This window comes from Chlorocebus sabaeus, chromosome 1 (genome assembly GCF_047675955.1).
Source record: "Chlorocebus sabaeus isolate Y175 chromosome 1, mChlSab1.0.hap1, whole genome shotgun sequence".
NCBI classification, from domain to species: domain Eukaryota; kingdom Metazoa; phylum Chordata; class Mammalia; order Primates; family Cercopithecidae; genus Chlorocebus; species Chlorocebus sabaeus.
In genome coordinates this window covers 113657067-113675263 of record NC_132904.1, presented here as the reverse complement: position 1 = coordinate 113675263, position 18197 = coordinate 113657067, and the positions used below count along the sequence as shown (strand labels likewise).

The 18197-nt window shown below is 52.0% G+C and overlaps 1 protein-coding gene across 1 annotated transcript in view; it reads left to right on the top strand.

Annotated features, from left to right (window-relative positions):
- DSCAML1 (DS cell adhesion molecule like 1) overlaps positions 1-12974 on the top strand; it is a 365263-nt gene extending 352289 nt beyond the window's left edge. Inside the window, exons 22-33 of the mRNA XM_008021021.3 lie at positions 621-738; positions 1130-1293; positions 1569-1667; positions 2462-2650; positions 3127-3414; positions 4736-4891; positions 7032-7062; positions 7246-7364; positions 7997-8149; positions 8766-8960; positions 9762-10073; positions 11942-12974. Coding sequence (XP_008019212.3) covers positions 621-738; positions 1130-1293; positions 1569-1667; positions 2462-2650; positions 3127-3414; positions 4736-4891; positions 7032-7062; positions 7246-7364; positions 7997-8149; positions 8766-8960; positions 9762-10073; positions 11942-12417 — 2300 coding nt within the window. The 3' untranslated portion in view covers positions 12418-12974. The remainder of the gene's footprint in view (positions 1-620; positions 739-1129; positions 1294-1568; positions 1668-2461; positions 2651-3126; positions 3415-4735; positions 4892-7031; positions 7063-7245; positions 7365-7996; positions 8150-8765; positions 8961-9761; positions 10074-11941) is intronic.
- The last annotated feature ends 5223 nt before the right edge of the window (positions 12975-18197 follow it).

Genomic DNA, 18197 nt, shown 5'->3' with positions numbered 1-18197 from the left:
CAAGATTCTACTCCTGCCGTGCCCCCTGGACTGAAGCTTTGGTTACCCCAGGGTATTTGCAAACCCTCACACCTGCCGTGAGCTTCAGGTCTCCATGTCCCTGCTCAGTGCTGTTCCCTTTCCCTGACATACATTTCCTTCCCTGCATATAAAGTCTTTCTTAGCCTTCAAGTGAGAGCTTCCTATTCCAGATGCTGTTCCCGGCCATCACCTCCACCGCCCACTTATCAAGCAGCATTCAAATTCCCCCTGCCTCGCACCCCTGGGCTTCTTCGTGCCTGCACCTACCATAGCATTTTGCCCCTGTTATAATTTTTCCTTAAGTACCTGTCTCCCTCTTTGACGGTGATCAACATGAGGACAGGGAATAAATCATACTCATTTTTTGAATCCTCAGAGCCTCATGCCATCCTGACCATAACTGGTATTTCATCAATGTTTCTTGAGTCAACGTCTCCCAGCCAATATTCCCTGACACCCACCCCTTACCAAAAGCCCAAGGTGGAAGTCAGATCGGGGAGGAAGGATTTGAACTGTAAATCCAGGGAGCCCTGAGGAAGGAGGCAAGGATATTGTGCAGGGGTAGAAGTGGCGTGGCTCTCATCCTCTCCTCCCTGTAGCCCCAGCAAAAATAATCTCCTTTGGGGGCACCGTGACGACACCTTGGATGAAAGATGTTCGGCTGCCTTGCAATTCAGTGGGAGATCCAGCCCCTGCCGTGAAGTGGACCAAGGACAGGTGTGTGTCGGGACTGTGGAGGGATGGGGTGGCCCCAAAGAGGGATACAGTAGAAGAGGTGTGAGGAGGAGAGTCTGGGGCCCTCCTTCCTGGTGACCCGGTTGCCTCCAGGCCCTGTGGAGACCCTGCAGGGTGTACTGCTACTGCTCTCTCAAGCAGGCCTGGCCTCCTGGCTCCCCTCTTGGGAGCCAAGGACCTCCCTTCCCCGGATGGTTAAAGAGGCCGGGTTACCTCATACCCCCAGGGAGTGCTGAGCAAAGCCCCAAGAACCCAGCGTCCCCTGGCAAGCCTCCTTCCACTCCCAGCATTCTTTGCCACACACTGGGGGGGAGGGCCTCAGGACAAAGGGGTGCTTGACATGACCCACCCGCCCCATCCTCACCCCTGGCAGTGAAGACTCAGCCATTCCAGTGTCCATGGATGGGCACCGGCTCATCCACACCAACGGCACACTGCTGCTACGTGCAGTGAAGGCTGAGGACTCCGGCTACTACACCTGCACGGCCACCAACACCGGTGGCTTTGACACCATCATCGTCAACCTTCTAGTGCAAGGTGAGGCTCTGTGAGGCAGATGGCCCCTGGTGGGCACAGGGATGGAGAAAGGGTAGGAATTCCATCACGTGAGAATGTCATCGAATGGAAGAAGATAAACCAAGGGAGAGGCAGACTTTTGGGGGAACAGAGGTGCACGTGGAAGGGGAGGCAGGAGAGCTGGGGAGTGGGAGTGAGGGTGTGGGAGAGCCAGCACCTTCCCATCATGGGGGAGCCCCCACACCCCATCACAGGGTCCACCCTTGTGCTAAGGGGTGGTGGCCTTCCCCTCACAGTTCCCCCGGACCAGCCACGCCTCACTGTCTCCAAAACCTCAGCTTCATCCATCACCCTGACCTGGATTCCAGGTGACAATGGGGGCAGCTCCATCCGAGGTGAGGAGTGGTCTGGATGAGAGGGGAAGACAGGGGAAGGAATTCTGGGCCTGGGGCAGGGAAGGGGCTTCACCCACTTCTGCCGTTTGTCTCCAAATGGCAGAAATGATATGGGGGCCAAGTGACCCACAAGGAAGTCATTCAAGTGCCAAGGGAACTGCAATGGCCCAGGCATCTGGGATTTAGTACTCCTGCCCCTCCAATGCCACTTGTGAGCTGTGTGACCCTGGAGTAGCCTGTTTCCCTCTCTGTCTGGGTTTCCCAATCTGTCAAAGTAGACAAATGGACTAGATCAGTGCTTTCCAAGCGTGAGTGTGCATCTGCGTCACCAAGCGGCCTTGTAACAAATGCAGCTCTGACTCAGCGCTCTGGACTGGGGCTGAGGACCTGCCTTTCTAACAGCCTCCAAGTGCTGCTGAGCCTGCTGCTCAGGGGGCCATGCGTGAAATAGTGAGGGTCTAGACAGGACCCTTCGTGAGCCTCACAACTCTGGTTTTCTCCACTCCCGACCTGGGCCCCTAACCCCTAACACTAGAGCCAAAGTGACAGCGTCAAACCCGCCAAGGGGCTGGACCCAAGGCCCTTACAGTGTTTTGTTGATTGGTTGGTTTAATATAGAGAGTTGACTGGGGCTGGTCCTTCCAATTTTGCTTCTAAGGAGCATATGCCCATTCCAATGACCAAAGGCCTGACTCTGCCCCCTCCCTGGAGCCCAGCCCCCCTGTTGGGGTACCCGAGGCTGGGCTTCTGTTGCCCTGCCCTGCCCCCACCTGAATCAGGCCTACCCTCCACAGGCTTCGTGCTACAGTACTCGGTGGACAACAGTGAGGAGTGGAAGGACGTGTTCATCAGCTCCAGCGAGCGCTCCTTCAAGCTGGATAGCCTCAAGTGTGGCACATGGTACAAGGTGAAGTTGGCAGCCAAGAACAGTGTGGGCTCTGGGCGCATCAGCGAGATCATCGAGGCCAAGACCCACGGGCGGGGTGAGGCCCAGGCCACCAGGGCAGGGATGGAGCAACGGGCCCAGGGAGGGTGGGGTAGAGGGGCCGGGTATGGGGTGGAAGGTGGCTGGGTGGGGAAGGAGGGGTCCAGGGATGCAGGGAGCCTGAAGGGAGGAGTCTCAGCCTCCTTCCCATCACCACAGCATCCCAATAGATCCCATTAGGAAAAACTAGTTCCACTTCCCCACCGGGTGGCCGAAAGCGGCACTCCTTTGCCTCTTCCCGGCTCCCTTCCTCCTCTGCTGAGGCCTCTCTCCAGACCCTGCCCTTTTCTTCCCTTTCCTCCCTCCCCTCCTCTTCCTCCTCTGCCCCCTGGGGCTTCCACACCCGACCTGTGCCAAACATGTATTCTGGAGCCACTGCCATCCCAGCTGCCCCAGGGAAATCCTTTCCAGCTCAGCCCAGTCCTGCCTCCCGCTGAGTCTCTCTAACCTCTCTCTCTCCCTCCGGCCTGCCAGAGCCCTCCTTCAGCAAAGACCAACACCTCTTCACCCACATCAACTCCACGCATGCTCGGCTTAACCTGCAGGGCTGGAACAATGGGGGCTGCCCTATCACAGCCATCGTTCTGGAGTATCGGCCCAAGGGGACCTGGGCCTGGCAGGGCCTCCGGGCCAACAGCTCCGGGGAGGTGTTCCTGACGGAACTGCGAGAGGCCACATGGTACGAGCTGCGCATGAGGGCTTGCAACAGTGCTGGCTGCGGCAATGAAACGGCCCAGTTCGCCACCCTGGACTACGATGGCAGTGAGTCGCAAGGGTGGGAGGGATGGCACAGAGGCTGGAGCAGGGTGGTACGAAGGAAGTGGGCAGAGTGGCAGATACATAAAGAGACAGACCAATAGAAAAACAGGCAGGGATGCAGGTGGGGGAAATGCTGGCCCACAGGCGAAAGGGAACATCAGGTTGGTTGCAGCCAGGTAAGTGGGCAATGCACCAATGGCCACTACAGATGGACAGACACAGAGGTCGGTAATACCAAAGATGGAGTCTTTGAAGCTGCAGTCCTCAATCACTGTGCATTGTTTCAGGGAGGTGACGAGGGAGGTAGAGGTGTGGTTGAGGTCCTGACCCCTAAGAACTTTCTGCTGATATGGAATATTAGCCAGGAGGGAACCGCCTATGCTGCAGTCGCAAATACCAAAACCTGGTGGCTTAACCCTGTACTGATTTGTTTCTTGCTCTCTTGGAGTCCTGTGAAGGTTGAGTGGCCACCATGTTTTTGAACATGGAGCCTCTGGAATCCACAGAAAAGGCATACTACCAGTTCCTAAGTGCCTTGGCCAGCAGGTGGCCTCTGCCACATAGGGATACATATACACATACACATGCACACATACACATACACACACATCCATTGAAGGAACATGGAAGGCTGAATTCATAGAAGCCCATTGTCACAAGTCTACCTATGTGTTAAGGAAACAGAACAAAAGCAATATCAGAAGGGGATGAATTCAAGCAAGGAAGGCTTCATGAAGGAGGTGACTCTTAAGCAAAGCTCTGAAGCAGGCAAGGATCAGGGCTTGGCAGAGGGTTATGTCAGCAGGAAAACTTGTCATGTTTCCCTGCAGGAGACCCGGGTTAACAGATATGGCCCCCAGGAGGGGTTAGCAGGGGGAGAATGTAGGGTTTGTAGTGGTTTTTGTCCCCATCTGGGAAAGAGAACCCAGGGTCCACTGCCCTGACTTCTTCCTACCATGCTTCACTCTTTGTTCTCCCCATCCCAGCTGGATATGAGAATTTAAACCCATCAATCCACTCTCAAGGAATGAGCACTGAACTCCAACAGGCGAGAGACTAACTCCAGGAGACTTCAGGCTAATTCTACAACAGTACCAGGAAGTTGTTAATATAATGCAATATAAAAATGACACAACTGTTCATGGCTGTCCTGATAGGACCAGAATTTGGGGAGCAGAGGGGAAGGCCAGGGCTCTGTGCCAGGAGGTGGAGGTCAGAGCCCAAGGTCAACAAGAGAGGTCAGAGGTCTGCCTCACCCAAGAGATGCTCTGCACAGCACCTGGCTCATAAGAGACATCTAATTCTATTCTTTGCCCTCATTCAGGCACCATTCCACCCATCAAGTCTGCTCAAGGTGAAGGGGACGATGTGAAGAAGCTATTCACCATCGGCTGCCCTGTCATCCTGGCCACACTGGGGGTGGCACTGCTCTTCATTGTACGCAAGAAGAGGAAGGAGAAGCGGCTGAAGCGACTCCGAGGTGGGGGAGCTTCCTATGGGCCTTCCAGGAGGGAGTGTTGGCTCTCAGCCACGTTGTCCCCACTTCACTGGCTCACAGCACCATCTGGATGAAACAGAGTGCCTGTGTCCTCTTGAAGGAGGAGTGGTCACTCCAACTTTCTGAAACCTCCTTAGTTCAGAAGGTTTCATTCACCACTTCCTCCTCTATGCCCCCAAGACTTTGTGCCTGCCCCAGTCAGGGCTAATATTTAGAGGTACACACTGGTTAAAGCCATGTTGGTTGTTAAATATTTAAACATTTCCATGTTGGTTGGTAAATAGATGTTGCTCCTTTCCACACTGGATGCTCCATCCCCTCTCATAGGATCCCTGCAACTTTCCTAGGACCCATCCACTAAAGAATAGACCTGCAGGTAGCCTCTAGTACAATGCTCAGTTCTAACTGGGCAGTTTCTGCACCATGTCAGGTGTTAAATATTTTGAATATTATCCCCTTTTTCCATTACCTGATGCCACAGTCTACTGTGAATGGGTCTGATTTACCTCAATTTTCCCATGGCCTAATACAGTGTCTGGCACCTACTAGTTGCTTCACAAATGTGCTTTCACTTATTTGGAAAACTTTTATTGAGTCTGCTTCATCATAGATATTGCAAGACTATAGAGATCAATAAAGAACAGCAAAGCCATACTCTTACAGAGATTATCATCTAATGTGAGAAGCCAGGAGACAACAGTAGCACAGAAAAGGGAATGATTAATGCTCCCTATTGTGTTCAGGAATTGGGTAAATGGATGAATAGATGGTTCAATGGATGGTTGATGATTGGATGGATGGATGGATGGATGGATGGATGGATGGATGGATGACTGGGTGGATAATTGAATGACTAGATGGGTGAGTAGTTACATGGTTGGATGGTTGAATGGATCACTGAATAAATGGTTGAATAGAAGGATGTATAGATGGAAGGATGGTTGGATGGCTGAATAGATGGCTGGGTGTAAGGATGGTTGAATAAAAGGTTGAATGAATAGATGGGTGGATAGATTGTTGAATGGCTAGATAATGATTATATGAATAGTTGAACACATGAGTAGATGATTGAACAGATGCTTGGATGGACGGATGACTATTCTGATAGATCGATGGATGACAAGTTGGATGGATGGCTGGATGGAAAAACAATTGGAATTGTGGGATGATTGGGTGAATGGTTAAAGGAGTGGTTGGATGGAAGATTTAATATATAAGAATGATTGAATGGATGTTGAATGCATGGGTGGATGGTTGAATGGATTACTGGTTGAATCAATGGGTAGATGGATGGACAGATGGATGGTTGAATAGGTGGATGATGAATTAATGGTTGGTTGGAGGGATGAATGGATAATTGGATGGTAGATGGTTAGATGGATGGATAGCTAGATCAATGAATAAATGGATGGATGGATGGATCAATGATTGGGTGAATGGATAGCTAGATAACTGGATGGTTGGATGCATGCATACAACTATTGGGATTCATTCTGACAGCTCATTCTCAGGTATCAGGGGTCTAATAAATTAAGTAGGCCCTTTAATTCTCTCTTCCAAATTCCTAACCTGAGAGTCCTGCTCCTATTCAAGGCTCCTCTGAGACAAAGCAGGGGCCCCAAAATCCATCCATGGACTTTTTGGGGACAGAGTCCCCAGAGGAGGAAGTGAAGCCTCTTGGTTGATATGACAGTTTAATCATCTGGGGCTTCCTATTGACCACCTCTACCACATCCTCTCCTCTCCCCAAGATATAACTGAGGATAAACTTTCCACTGATATCCATTTCCAGCCTGTTATGGTGTCGTGTTTAAGTAGAGTCAATTCATGAAGCAGATAGGGCACTTGCTATGCCCCCCTGTGCTTTGGGAAAGATCTCTCGATTAGATAAAATCTGAAGAAAGGAAAACAGACTTGAGCCAAATCCTGAACTGGGAGCAGTGAAACTGCGTCAAGTTTTAGGCTGTTTTTTAGGTCCTTACATTTCTCCTTCTGCTTCTTAGGAGACCAGCCCTGGCCCCATTTTAAGGAATTCTCCACCTTGTTTCCCATGCCTCTCCCATTGTCATCCTGTTCAAACTTCATTCTCACCCAGCCCTCCTCTCCCTCTACTGTTTTGCAGATGCAAAGAGTTTGGCAGAAATGTTGATAAGGTGGGTATCACCAAGCTGCTTCCTTTCTCCTCCCTTCTCCCCTCTCCCCTGAGGAGGACTCAGGAGCCTCGCTCTGAACTCCCAGAATAGGAGACAGGCTTCTAAGATCCCACTGTCCTGCAAAGCCCCCTCCCCCAACCCCTTATGGCTGCTGAGCCACCCACCTGGTCTTTCTCCCCACAGCAAGAACAATAGAAGCTTTGACACCCCTGTGAAAGGGCCACCCCAGGGCCCACGGCTACACATTGACATCCCCAGGGTCCAGCTGCTCATTGAGGACAAAGAAGGCATCAAGCAGCTGGGTGAGTGACAGGTGCCACAAGCTCCCTGTCATGCTGGATGTGCTTCCCCAGGCTACAATCCATGGAAGTCAAACACCTGCCCTCATGGCAGTGCCCAGGGTTCCGGCAGTAGCCCCATCAACCACTCAACAACCTTAGAACTCATTGTGGCTTCTCTCAAGGGCTAAGTTTCCTCCTCTGTCCAAAGGAGGGAATTGCTGGCCTTTCTGTGACTCAACATTGGATAAAGCCTGGGTGTGGGCGGGTCATGCCTGTTATCCCAGCACTTTGGGAGCCCAAGGAGGAAGGATTACTTGAGGCCAGAAGTTCGAGACCAGCCTGGGCAACATAGTGAGACCCCATTTCTACCACAAAAAAAAGTAGCCAGGCATGGTGACACATCCTGTAGTCTCAACTACTCGGGAGGTTGAGGTAGGAGGATAGCTTGAGTCCAGGAAATTGAGGTAGCTGCAGTGAGCAATGATCACAATTAAGCCTGGGCAACAGAGTGAGACCCTGTCTCAAAAAAACAAACAAACAAATCCACAAACAAAAAACACATTGGATAAAGACAAAGAGAAATTCAGTCACATCCAACAGAGCTTTAAAAAACAATTGTCAAGGACTCATGGTAATTGTCCTTCTTTCCCCAGGAGATGACAAGGCCACCATCCCTGTGACAGATGCTGAGTTCAGCCAAGCTGTCAACCCACAGAGTTTCTGTACTGGCGTCTCCTTGCACCACCCAGCCCTCATCCAGAGCACAGGACCCCTCATCGACATGTCTGACATCCGGCCAGGAACCAGTATGCATTATCCCCAGGGAGACAGCCGTCTTCCCACCCAGGGTGCCTTGGGCATAGCGTGACAGAGGTGGTGTTTTTTCTAAAGGGAGGAGGGAGCATAATGGAATAGAATGAAAAAATGGAAAGCACTGGAATTAGCGCCTGGAGACCTCGATTGCAGATTTACTAACTGTGACCTTGGGTCTACCACTAACTTTATCTCTCTGGGCCTGTTTCCTTACATAGAAATTTTGAGAGTATTGGGTATTCAAGTGCTCCAAGGGTCTTTCTATCTCTAGCACTGTGTATCTGGACATAGGAGAGAACACATCAAGGACTGTAGGGAATGAATGGACAGTCAGGAAGCAGCAGGAAAGGACATCACATTCTCCCCCAGGTGGAAGGAAAAGATGGGGTGGGTGGGGAGAATGCCCTCCACTGCCCCCACGCCTTGACTCGATTGCTCTTCTCCTCTGGGGACAGCGATGTGGTTAGGACAGGCAGCATTCCCAAGGGAGCTTCTGTGGCTGCGTCTGCCTCTTCCCTTGCTCCCCCTTGCCCTTTCTGGTAAGTGCCAGCTGCCCAAGCCTGGGTGCCTGTGGTTGGAGGATGCAATTTCTTGCTTCTGTCTGTGCAGATCCAGTGTCCAGGAAGAATGTGAAGTCAGCCCACAGCACCCGGAACCGGTACTCAAGCCAGTGGACCCTGACCAAGTGCCAGGCCTCCACACCCGCTCGCACCCTCACCTCTGACTGGCGCACTGTGGGCTCCCAGCATGGTGTCACCGTCACTGAGAGTGACAGCTACAGCGCCAGCCTGTCCCAGGACACAGGTGTGCCTAAGGCCCTGCTGGCATCCTGAACACCTCCCCACAGTTCCCCATCATTCACCTTCACCTTCTATTCTTCCAGCTTCTACCCACCAGCTCATGGGGCCAAGGCACAAGTCAGTTTCATGTCTAGCTGGTCACTGACCCACTGTGCAGCTGGGACAAAAACACTTGACGTCACTGACCTCTACTTGGTCAGGGAGTTAATTTTGCTTTCCCAAAAATTGTCACAGAAACTGGTACACATGATGTTCACTGGCAAAAGGGCTGAATGTTCCAGGGGATGGTTGCTTATTTTCTTTTTTTTTTGAGGCGGAGTCTCGCTCTGTCACCCAGGCTGGAGTGCAGTGGCCGGATCTTGGCTCACTGCAAGCTCCACCTCCCGGGTTTACGCCATTCTCCTGCCTCAGCCTCCCGAGTAGCTGGGACTACAGGCACCCGCCACCTCGCCCGGCTAGTTTTTTTGTATTTTTTGGTAGAGACGGGGTTTCACCATGTTAGCCAAGATGGTCTCGTTCTCCTGACCTCATGATCCGCCCGTCTCGGCCTCCCAAAGTGCTGGGATTATAGGCTTGAGCCACCGCACCCAGCCGCTTATATTCAAGAATGAAAGATGTTCTGCCCTTCATGAGTCAAAGTTCCTACTTCTGCCACCACTGCCACCTTCACAGGATCTCCTCAGCCTGGTGTCCTCCATGACCAGACTTCCAGACGGCTGCTGGGGTTACGGGCACAGGAAGTGCTCAGTCAGTCTCACTTATACCCTTCTCCCCATAACCTACTCCTGTCCTCTTAACTCCCCAGACAAAGGAAGGAACAGCATGGTGTCCACTGAGAGCGCCTCTTCCACCTACGAGGAGCTGGCCCGGGCCTACGAACATGCCAAGCTGGAGGAGCAGCTGCAGCACGCCAAGTTTGAGATCACCGAGTGCTTCATCTCTGACAGTTCCTCTGACCAGATGACCACAGGCACCAACGAGAACGCCGACAGCATGACGTCCATGAGCACACCCTCAGAGCCTGGCATCTGCCGCTTTACCGCCTCACCACCCAAGCCCCAGGATGCGGACCGGGGCAAAAACGTGGCTGTGCCCATCCCTCACCGGGCCAACAAGAGTGAGTGCCCAGACCACCTCCCAGGAAGTGCCCCCCGCCCCCTGGCCCCAGCTCCATGAGCCCTGGCTAGATCTAGTCCTACTAGTACCAGGATCCTGCCAGCCCAGCTTGGCTCCTTGGCAGTGCAGGGTGGTACCAACAGCAAGGACTTAGGAGCAAGGAAGGTCAGGGCCCACATCCTGGCTCAGCCTCTTCCTGTGTCTGTGGCCTTAAGTTTCTCATTTGTAAAATGCCAATGATAGTATCTACATTGCCTTGTTGTGATGGGTATTAGAAATGATATACATCCCCAGAATGTCGTAAGGCCTCATTCATTCAGTAGTGAGCATCCCCTTTATCTGAAGCTGTGCCAGGATGGAAACAGATCCCTTCAGGGTCAGCTGCCCAAGGGTCTCTGGTCTCAATGCTGTTTGAATTTAATCCAGACCCAATCGATCAGTCCTGGCAGCTCCGCCCACCATGGTCATACCTCTTGATAGGCAGTGACTTGGCCTGGCTGGGAACCACCTGACCCCAGGGGCCTGACCAGAGCCTATGCCCTTAGAGGCTGGCAGGGCAGGGCTAGGATCACCAGAGGGAGTCTATCAGCAGATGCTGGGGTCACAGCAAGCAAAGCCGAGACTATCAAACAATGCAGTGTGGTCTGCTTAGCACTGGCCATGCTAACTGAGGCAGGGCGGGGCTCTCTGGGTCATGGAAAGAAGAGCCTGGAGCAATGGAAAGACTTTGGAGACTGTGGCCCTGAATGACACCCCCACCCCTTTTGGCTGTGCAAATTTAGGCAAATGATTTCATCTCTCTGAACCTCAGTTTCCTCACTTGTAAAGTGCAGGCAGGTATTAACCAATCCTGGGGGTTGTCGTGAGGATTCAATAAGAAAATCTAAGGAAAGTGCCTGGCCCAGCTCCCCCGGGGAAAGAGGCCCATTTGCAGGCAGGGTACCCATGGAGCACGGGGGGTCAGGCAACAGAGGTCTTAGAAGCATGTCACATGGAGGCAGTTTAAGAAATTACTAGGTTGGGTGCGGCTGCTCCTGCCTATAACCCTAGCACTTTGGGAGGCCAAGGCAGGCTGATCACCTGAGGTCAGGAGTTCTAGACCAGCCTGGCCAACATGGCAAAACCCCATCTCTACTAAAAGATACAGAAATTAGCTGGGCAGGGTGGCACATGCCTGTAATCCTAGCTACTCAGGAAGCGGAGGTTGCAGTCAGCTGAGATCGTGCCACTGCACTCCAGCCGAGACGACAGAGCGACACTCTGTCTCAAAAAAAAAAAAAAATTAGGAACTTTCCACCTGGAGAAGAGGCAACCAAGTGGGAGGAGAGAGGACATGTAGCTGACTTCAAACATCTGGAAGGCCACCATGGGAAAGAGGGGGACGCCTTACTCTGTGAGACCTCAGAGGACAGAACCAGGCTCCATGGTGGGGAGGCGACAGGGAATGATATTCCTTTCCTCCTTGGGGTAAAGAAAAGCTTTCCACCAGCCAGAGCCGTTAGGACATCCTTGTCCTTAGCAGCAGTGAGCTCTCCACTACCGGAAGCTGACCAGCCTCTAGTGACCACTGAACAACAAGCATCCATGTATTGGGCAGCTGTTATCTGCACCAGCCACTGTAGCAAAGCACTTTACCTACCTCATCTCATTCGCCCCTCACAATAATCCTGTGGGGAAGTAAGATCATCCCCATTTCACAGACAAGGAAACGAGGGCTCAGAGAGGCCAAGCACCCCACCTTTCCGCTACTCTTTATTGCCCCCCAGTGGAGGGCCCCTGTGCCAGGTCAGAGAGAAGACGGGGGGCAGGCGATGGGGTGAGGGCTGAATGAGCCTCTGCCTCTAACATCCTCTGCCTCTGTGATTCCAGGTGACTACTGCAACCTGCCCCTGTATGCCAAGTCAGAGGCCTTCTTTCGAAAGGCAGATGGACGTGAGCCCTGCCCCGTGGTCCCACCCCGTGAGGCCTCCATCCGGAACCTGGCTCGAACCTACCACACCCAGGCTCGCCACCTGACCCTGGACCCTGCCAGCAAGCCCTTGGGCCTCCCCCACCCAGGGGCCCCCGCTGCCGCCTCCACAGCCACCTTACCTCAGAGGACTCTGGCCATGCCAGCACCCCCAGCCGGCACAGCCCCCCCAGCCCCCGGCCCCACCCCGGCTGAGCCCCCCACCGCCCCCAGTGCTGCCCCTCCGGCCCCCAGCACCGAGCCTCCACGAGCCGGGGGCCCACACACCAAAATGGGGGGCTCCAGGGACTCGCTTCTCGAGATGAGCACGTCGGGGGTAGGGAGGTCTCAGAAGCAGGGGCCCGGGGCCTACTCCAAATCCTACACCCTGGTGTAGCGCTGGCAGGAAGAGCAGCCCACGCCTGGACCGCGCCGCGCCGCAGCCCCACACGCCAGCTCGGCTGTTTTTCTGCATTATTTATATTCAACTGACAGACAAAAACCAACCAACGACAAAACAAAAACCCCCAATCATGAACGCCTGTACATAGAACTCTTTTGTACAAATGAAACTATTTTCTTCTTCTCCATGAAGCCAGGGCACAAAGAATTTGACAGTACAAGTCAAATCCCCCACCCCACAAAATATGTGTGGAGATATATATACATATATAGACAGACAGGAACGCCGTCCACAAGCTATATATCTATATATTTCTCTCACCCTATTTTGAGACAGAGGCACAAAGACTCAGCAATTTTTTTCCTTCCTCCTCACCCTCCCCCAATCTAGGTGGTTTTGACAAAGACCAAAATCCCAACTCAGAGACACTGCATGCGATTTTACTGTTCCAAGAAAACCAGGAGTTGCTTCAATTTGCAGATGCTTATGTGTTAATACCTTTTTCTATGAAAAAAGACCCAGCGCCGTGTGCAATAAAGGTTATGTTTCTATGTGGTGGCTTTTTTCCCATCTGGCGAGGGCCAGCGGGGAGGGAGGAGAGACCCCGATCCCAGGCCTTCTGTCTCTCATAAGGAGACTTTGTGAGAAGCCTGGGCTTTGGCTCAGTGCTTTAAGACTTTTAAAGGCTTGCAATTAGCCAAGGTGCCTCCTCTTCTGTTCTCAGAGCTGTGCTGGGCCTGCAAGGGGAACTAGGTCGGTGGCTTCGTGCAAACTCCTAAACCCCTCTGACCCACAGCGTCCTTACCTGTAAACAGAGGGAAGCTTGTAGCAGATGGAATGAGGCAACCTCGGGCTCACCAAGCACTGGGGAGCCTGGGATAGGGGAGGGGTTGCCTACTGGCTTCTCTCCTCCAAGAGAGTGCAGGGTAGCCAGGAGGCCAGGACTGTACAAGATCACTAGCCCACAGCTGTGGGAGAGGTGCCTATTGAGAGCCGGGAAGAAGAGATTATCTATGCCTGGGGCACCAGGCCAAGGCCTAAAGTTCTGGGCTGACTGTTAGGACCAGATGACATCAGAGGGAGAAGGAGGGAAGTCGTTGGAGGTCTGAGGAGTGAGAGAAGCTCATGGAGGAGAGGGAATGGAGCTCAGCCAAAGAGAACCAAGTCAGCACACCAGGTACCTCAGCTGGCTTCCAAGGAGTCAGCCAAGTGGAAGAACAGGCGTCCACACGGAGGAGCAGGCAAGGTGCTGTGGGTGTGCAGAGGCCCGTTTCTGATGAGAGGGTCCACAGGGCATCACAGGAGGTGGCAGGTGAGATGGACCTCCAGGGACTTGAAGGTTTGGAGAGGCAGAAGCAGGTGACTGGCCCCTGGGTGAAAAAGAAGTGCACCTAAGAAGTGCACGGGGGGCTCCTGAGTCGAGCGCTGCAATTGAGGCTAAGCTGTGGATCAGGAACCTGGAAGGAAGGTGAGTCTGGGACCGGCTGCTCCCCAGCAGCTGAGAGGAGGAACTGGGAAGGGCTGGAGAGGGAGGGAGGAGTTTGTGCGTGCAGGCAGCTCATACCTATTAGCCTGGGCCCCGGTGAGGCCCCACCTGGGATGCATGACCTTTCGTAGAAGCATCTTCCGAATCCCACAAACACTGTCTGAGCACAAGAGTGTGTGGGATGCAGAGGAGTCCCTCGCATGAATAACTAGATTCCCGGGTCGGCACCGTGAGAGGGGAGGGGCAGAGATTCTGTACGCCTCGGTATTCCTAGGCTCATGAAGAAATGCTCATCTCAGCCCCCACACCCAGGACCCAGCCAGGAGAAGCAGCTAAAGGCATCAGTTGAAAATCAAAGCTCTGCATTCCAGACACCTGGTGACAGCCCAGCCTCGGACGGAACGCCGCCCAAGGATGCGCACGCCATCTGCAGGTCGCCTCCAGAACTGCAAGCACAATGATCAAAACTGAGCGGTCTGCATAGAATGCCCCCCAACCCCACCTCCCCTGCACAGCAGACGTTCGGCAAACAAACACGAATCAGAGCCAACTCCAACCAGCAAGAGGGAATGAAAAACTCCTCAGAGGCTAAAGGCGCAGAAGATGGAACCAGCCTAAGGGCTACCTTAGAAGGGGAACGCTGTCAGGAAAATACGGATCCCGATACTAGGTGCCAGGTGCTGCTTATAATCTCATTGCAGACGGGAGAAAGGTATCACGATTACCACTTGACAGGTGAGAAGGTTAGAGGAGCTAGAAGAGATGGGAACGAGATTTAAACTCATGAGCGTCCAATTCCTTAACTACTGAGCCATACTACCTCTGCTCCACTGTTCAAAGATGGAGTTTCAGTTCTTCCTCGAGAATGTTGCCAGGGAAGGAGCCCGCCAGGTCCGGGGAGCAAGCTGGACATATGGTCAGAAAAACAGTTGATGTGACGCTATCAGTAAACAGTTCAGGCAGGTGACCCAATATGCAGCACAGGGTGGATTACGGGCTCCGAAGTACTTCATCCTGGTGAAGGGCAGTGGTGGAAAAGGTGGAATTCAGCTCTGGGGAGCTGTTGGAGGCCTGGGACCTGAGGTGGACTCTGTAGGATGAGAAGGATTTGGAAAGGCAACAGAAAAGTAAGATGTGGGCCAGTTTAGCTTGTATTCCACTGGGCTAGGCCCCTTATTATAAAGCACAAAGTCTGGAAATTCAGACATACTTGAGCAAAGTCCACACGATTCTATTTGCTAATAATCTCTAACTTCGATAAGTTTTGCAGGGTTTTTTGTTGTCATTGTTGTTTGTTTGGTTTTTTGTTTGTTTTTTTGAGACAGCATCTCACTCTGTCACCCAGGCTGGAGTGCAGTGGTGTGATCACGGCTCACTGCAGCCTCGACCTTTCTGGCTCAAGTGATCTTCCTGCCTCAGCCCCTGGAGTAGCAGGGACTACAGGCACATGCCACAATGCTCAGCTAATTTTTGTAATTTTTTTTCTGTAGAGACAGGGTTTCACCATGTTGCCCAGGCTGGTCTCGAACTCCTGGACTCAAGCAATCCTCCTGCCTCGGCCTCCCAAACTGCTGGGATTACAAGTGTGAGCCACTGGGCCTGGCCCTTGATATATTTTTCAGCTAAACCACAAACCTGCCTGTTTTATCCACACCCAGAAGCTAATTCACAAATCAGTGGCACTCCTGCTCCTCATTCATCCCCAGCTCATCCTCATTGAAATCTATGTATCTGGAGCAGTCATCTTACACATTCACTTGCTCCTTTCCAGACCTCCACTTTGTCTACCATGGACAAGACGACCATCTGCCCTCGAGAGCCTTGATACTCCACGTGTGGTTCACAGGCCAGTGGCACCAGCATCACCATCACCTATGAGCTTGTTACAAATGCAAAATATCAGGCCTCACCCCAGAACCACTGAATCAGACTCTGCACTTCAGCACAATCCCCAGGGCACTCATATGCACATCAATGTTTGAGAAGCCCTCCTCTAGAAGACCTTCAGAGAGATGACCTCTTGTTCCTCCATTCTGCCAACAACCAGAGCTAGACTAGTGGCTCTCAAACTTAGGTGCACATCAGATTCACCTGAGGAGCTTGTTCAACAATACAGAACCCAGCTCTCCCCAGCCCTAACAGGATAGGAATTTGTTGGTATGCAGCCTAAGCATTTTTTTTTTTTTTTTTTTTTTTTTGAGACAGGATCTTGCCTTGTAGCCCAAGCTGGAGTGCAGTGATGCTATCATGGCTCACTGCAGCCTCCACCTCCCCAACTCAGGTGATCCTCCCTCCTCAGCCTCTGAGTATCTGGGACTATAGGCACTTGCCACCATACCTGGCTAGTTTTTGTATTTTTAGTAGAGAGGGGGTTTCACCATGTTGCCCAGGCAGGTCTTGAACTCCTAAGCTCAAGCAATCGCCCACCTCGGCCTCCCAAAGTGCTAGGATTACAGGCATGAGCCACTGCACCTGACCAACATTTCTATTTTTATGGTGATAAAAGATACATAATATAAAATTCGCCATTTTAACCATGTTAAAATGTACAATTCAGCAGCACTAAGTACGTTCACCTTGCTGTAAATCACCACTATCCATTTCCAGAACTTTCTCATCATTCCAAAAAGAAACTTTGTACCCATTAATCAATAACTCCCCAGTTTCCTCCCTCTCGGCACCTGGCAACCACCATTCTATTTTCTGTCTGTATGAATCTGCCTATTCTGGGTACCTTGTATACGTGGAATCATACAATATGTGTCCTTTTGGTTCTGGCTTATTTCACTTAGCATCATGTCTTCGAGCTCCATCCATGTTGCAGCATGTGTCCGAATTTCATTCCTGTTTGGGGATATTCCATTATTTACCACGTTGCTTCTCCATTCATCTCCTGGTGGACACGTGCGTTGCTTCTACCTCTCAGGTGTTGTGAATAATGCTGCTGTGAACACAGGTGTATAAGGATCTGTTTGAGCCCCTCTTTTCAATTCTTTTGGGAATATAGCCAGGCCTGGAACTGCTGAATCACACGCTCATTCTATATCTTACTTTTTGAGGAACCAACAAACTGTTTTCCACCAGGCATCTGTATTTTTTTTATTTTTATTTTTTGAGACCAAGTCTCAATCTGTAACCCGGGCTGGAATGCAGTGGCATGATCTCGGCTCACTGCAACCTCCACCTCCCAGGTTCAAGCAATTCTCCCGCCTCAGTCTCCCGAGTAGCTGGGATTACAGGCACGTGCCACCACGCCCAGCTAATTTTTGTAGCTTTAGTAGAGACGGGGTTTCACCATGTTGGCCAGGCTGGTCTTGAACTCCTGACCTTGTGGCATCTGTGTTTTTAACAAGCAAAATGATAATCAAGCATTTGTTCATTCACCAAATACCCCAAAGCACTTCCAATGATCTGGCACTGATCTGGACGCTAGAGATGCAAAAGCCCTGCAGGTCTCTTCCTGCACTCAAAGGCTCACTCCCTCGAGTGTGCGCAAACTGGCGGAGGCGGAAGGAGGGAAGCCTGGATCGGGGAACAGCAGGGATGGTTAGCTGTCTGCCGAAGCCTCATCATCCCTCCACAGTGCACAGTTGTTGTGGGGAAGTCGCATCCCAACCGGTGACTACAGTTCCAGGCCCCCGATTCCCAGAGAATGCCAGGAGACTGAGCTCTGACCAGCGGAATGTGGCGTAAGTGATACACGCTACTTTCAGGCCTAGCTCATGAAAACTTCCCTGGCCACCCTCTGCTCTCTCCAACTGGAAGTCAATGCCCAAGGTGAACTTGGAAGCCACTTATTGAAGATGCTAGATCCTCTATCATCCTGGCTTATACATCTATGTAGAGCAGAGGCCCTTCTATCCCTTTCAATGCCAACTGGACTTTATGTGAGCAAGAAATAAACTTGCATTAAGCACTGATATTTTGGAGTTTATTTTTACAACAACTAGCATCGTCTTAATTTATGCAGGAGATGATGGGGAACTTGGCTCCCCATAGAAATTCTCCCTTGATGGCTCAGGTCCAGGGCATCTTCCAACCCACCCCCCACCCGCCGTATCATGTCACCTCCTCTTACCCTACATATTGGATTCCAATACAGGCAAAGGGTGGGAAAGGCAAAGGGAGCCGCTGCTGAGCTCAGAGAGGAGGAGGGCATCTGTGTGTCTGTAGGAGAGAAGGGTGGGAGAACCAGGCTGAGCAGGAACCCTGAGTCGGGGCTCTGTCCTTCCTCCCAGAATCCATGTCCTCTTCTGGGCAATGACAGCAATACCCTAGGCCAAAGGAG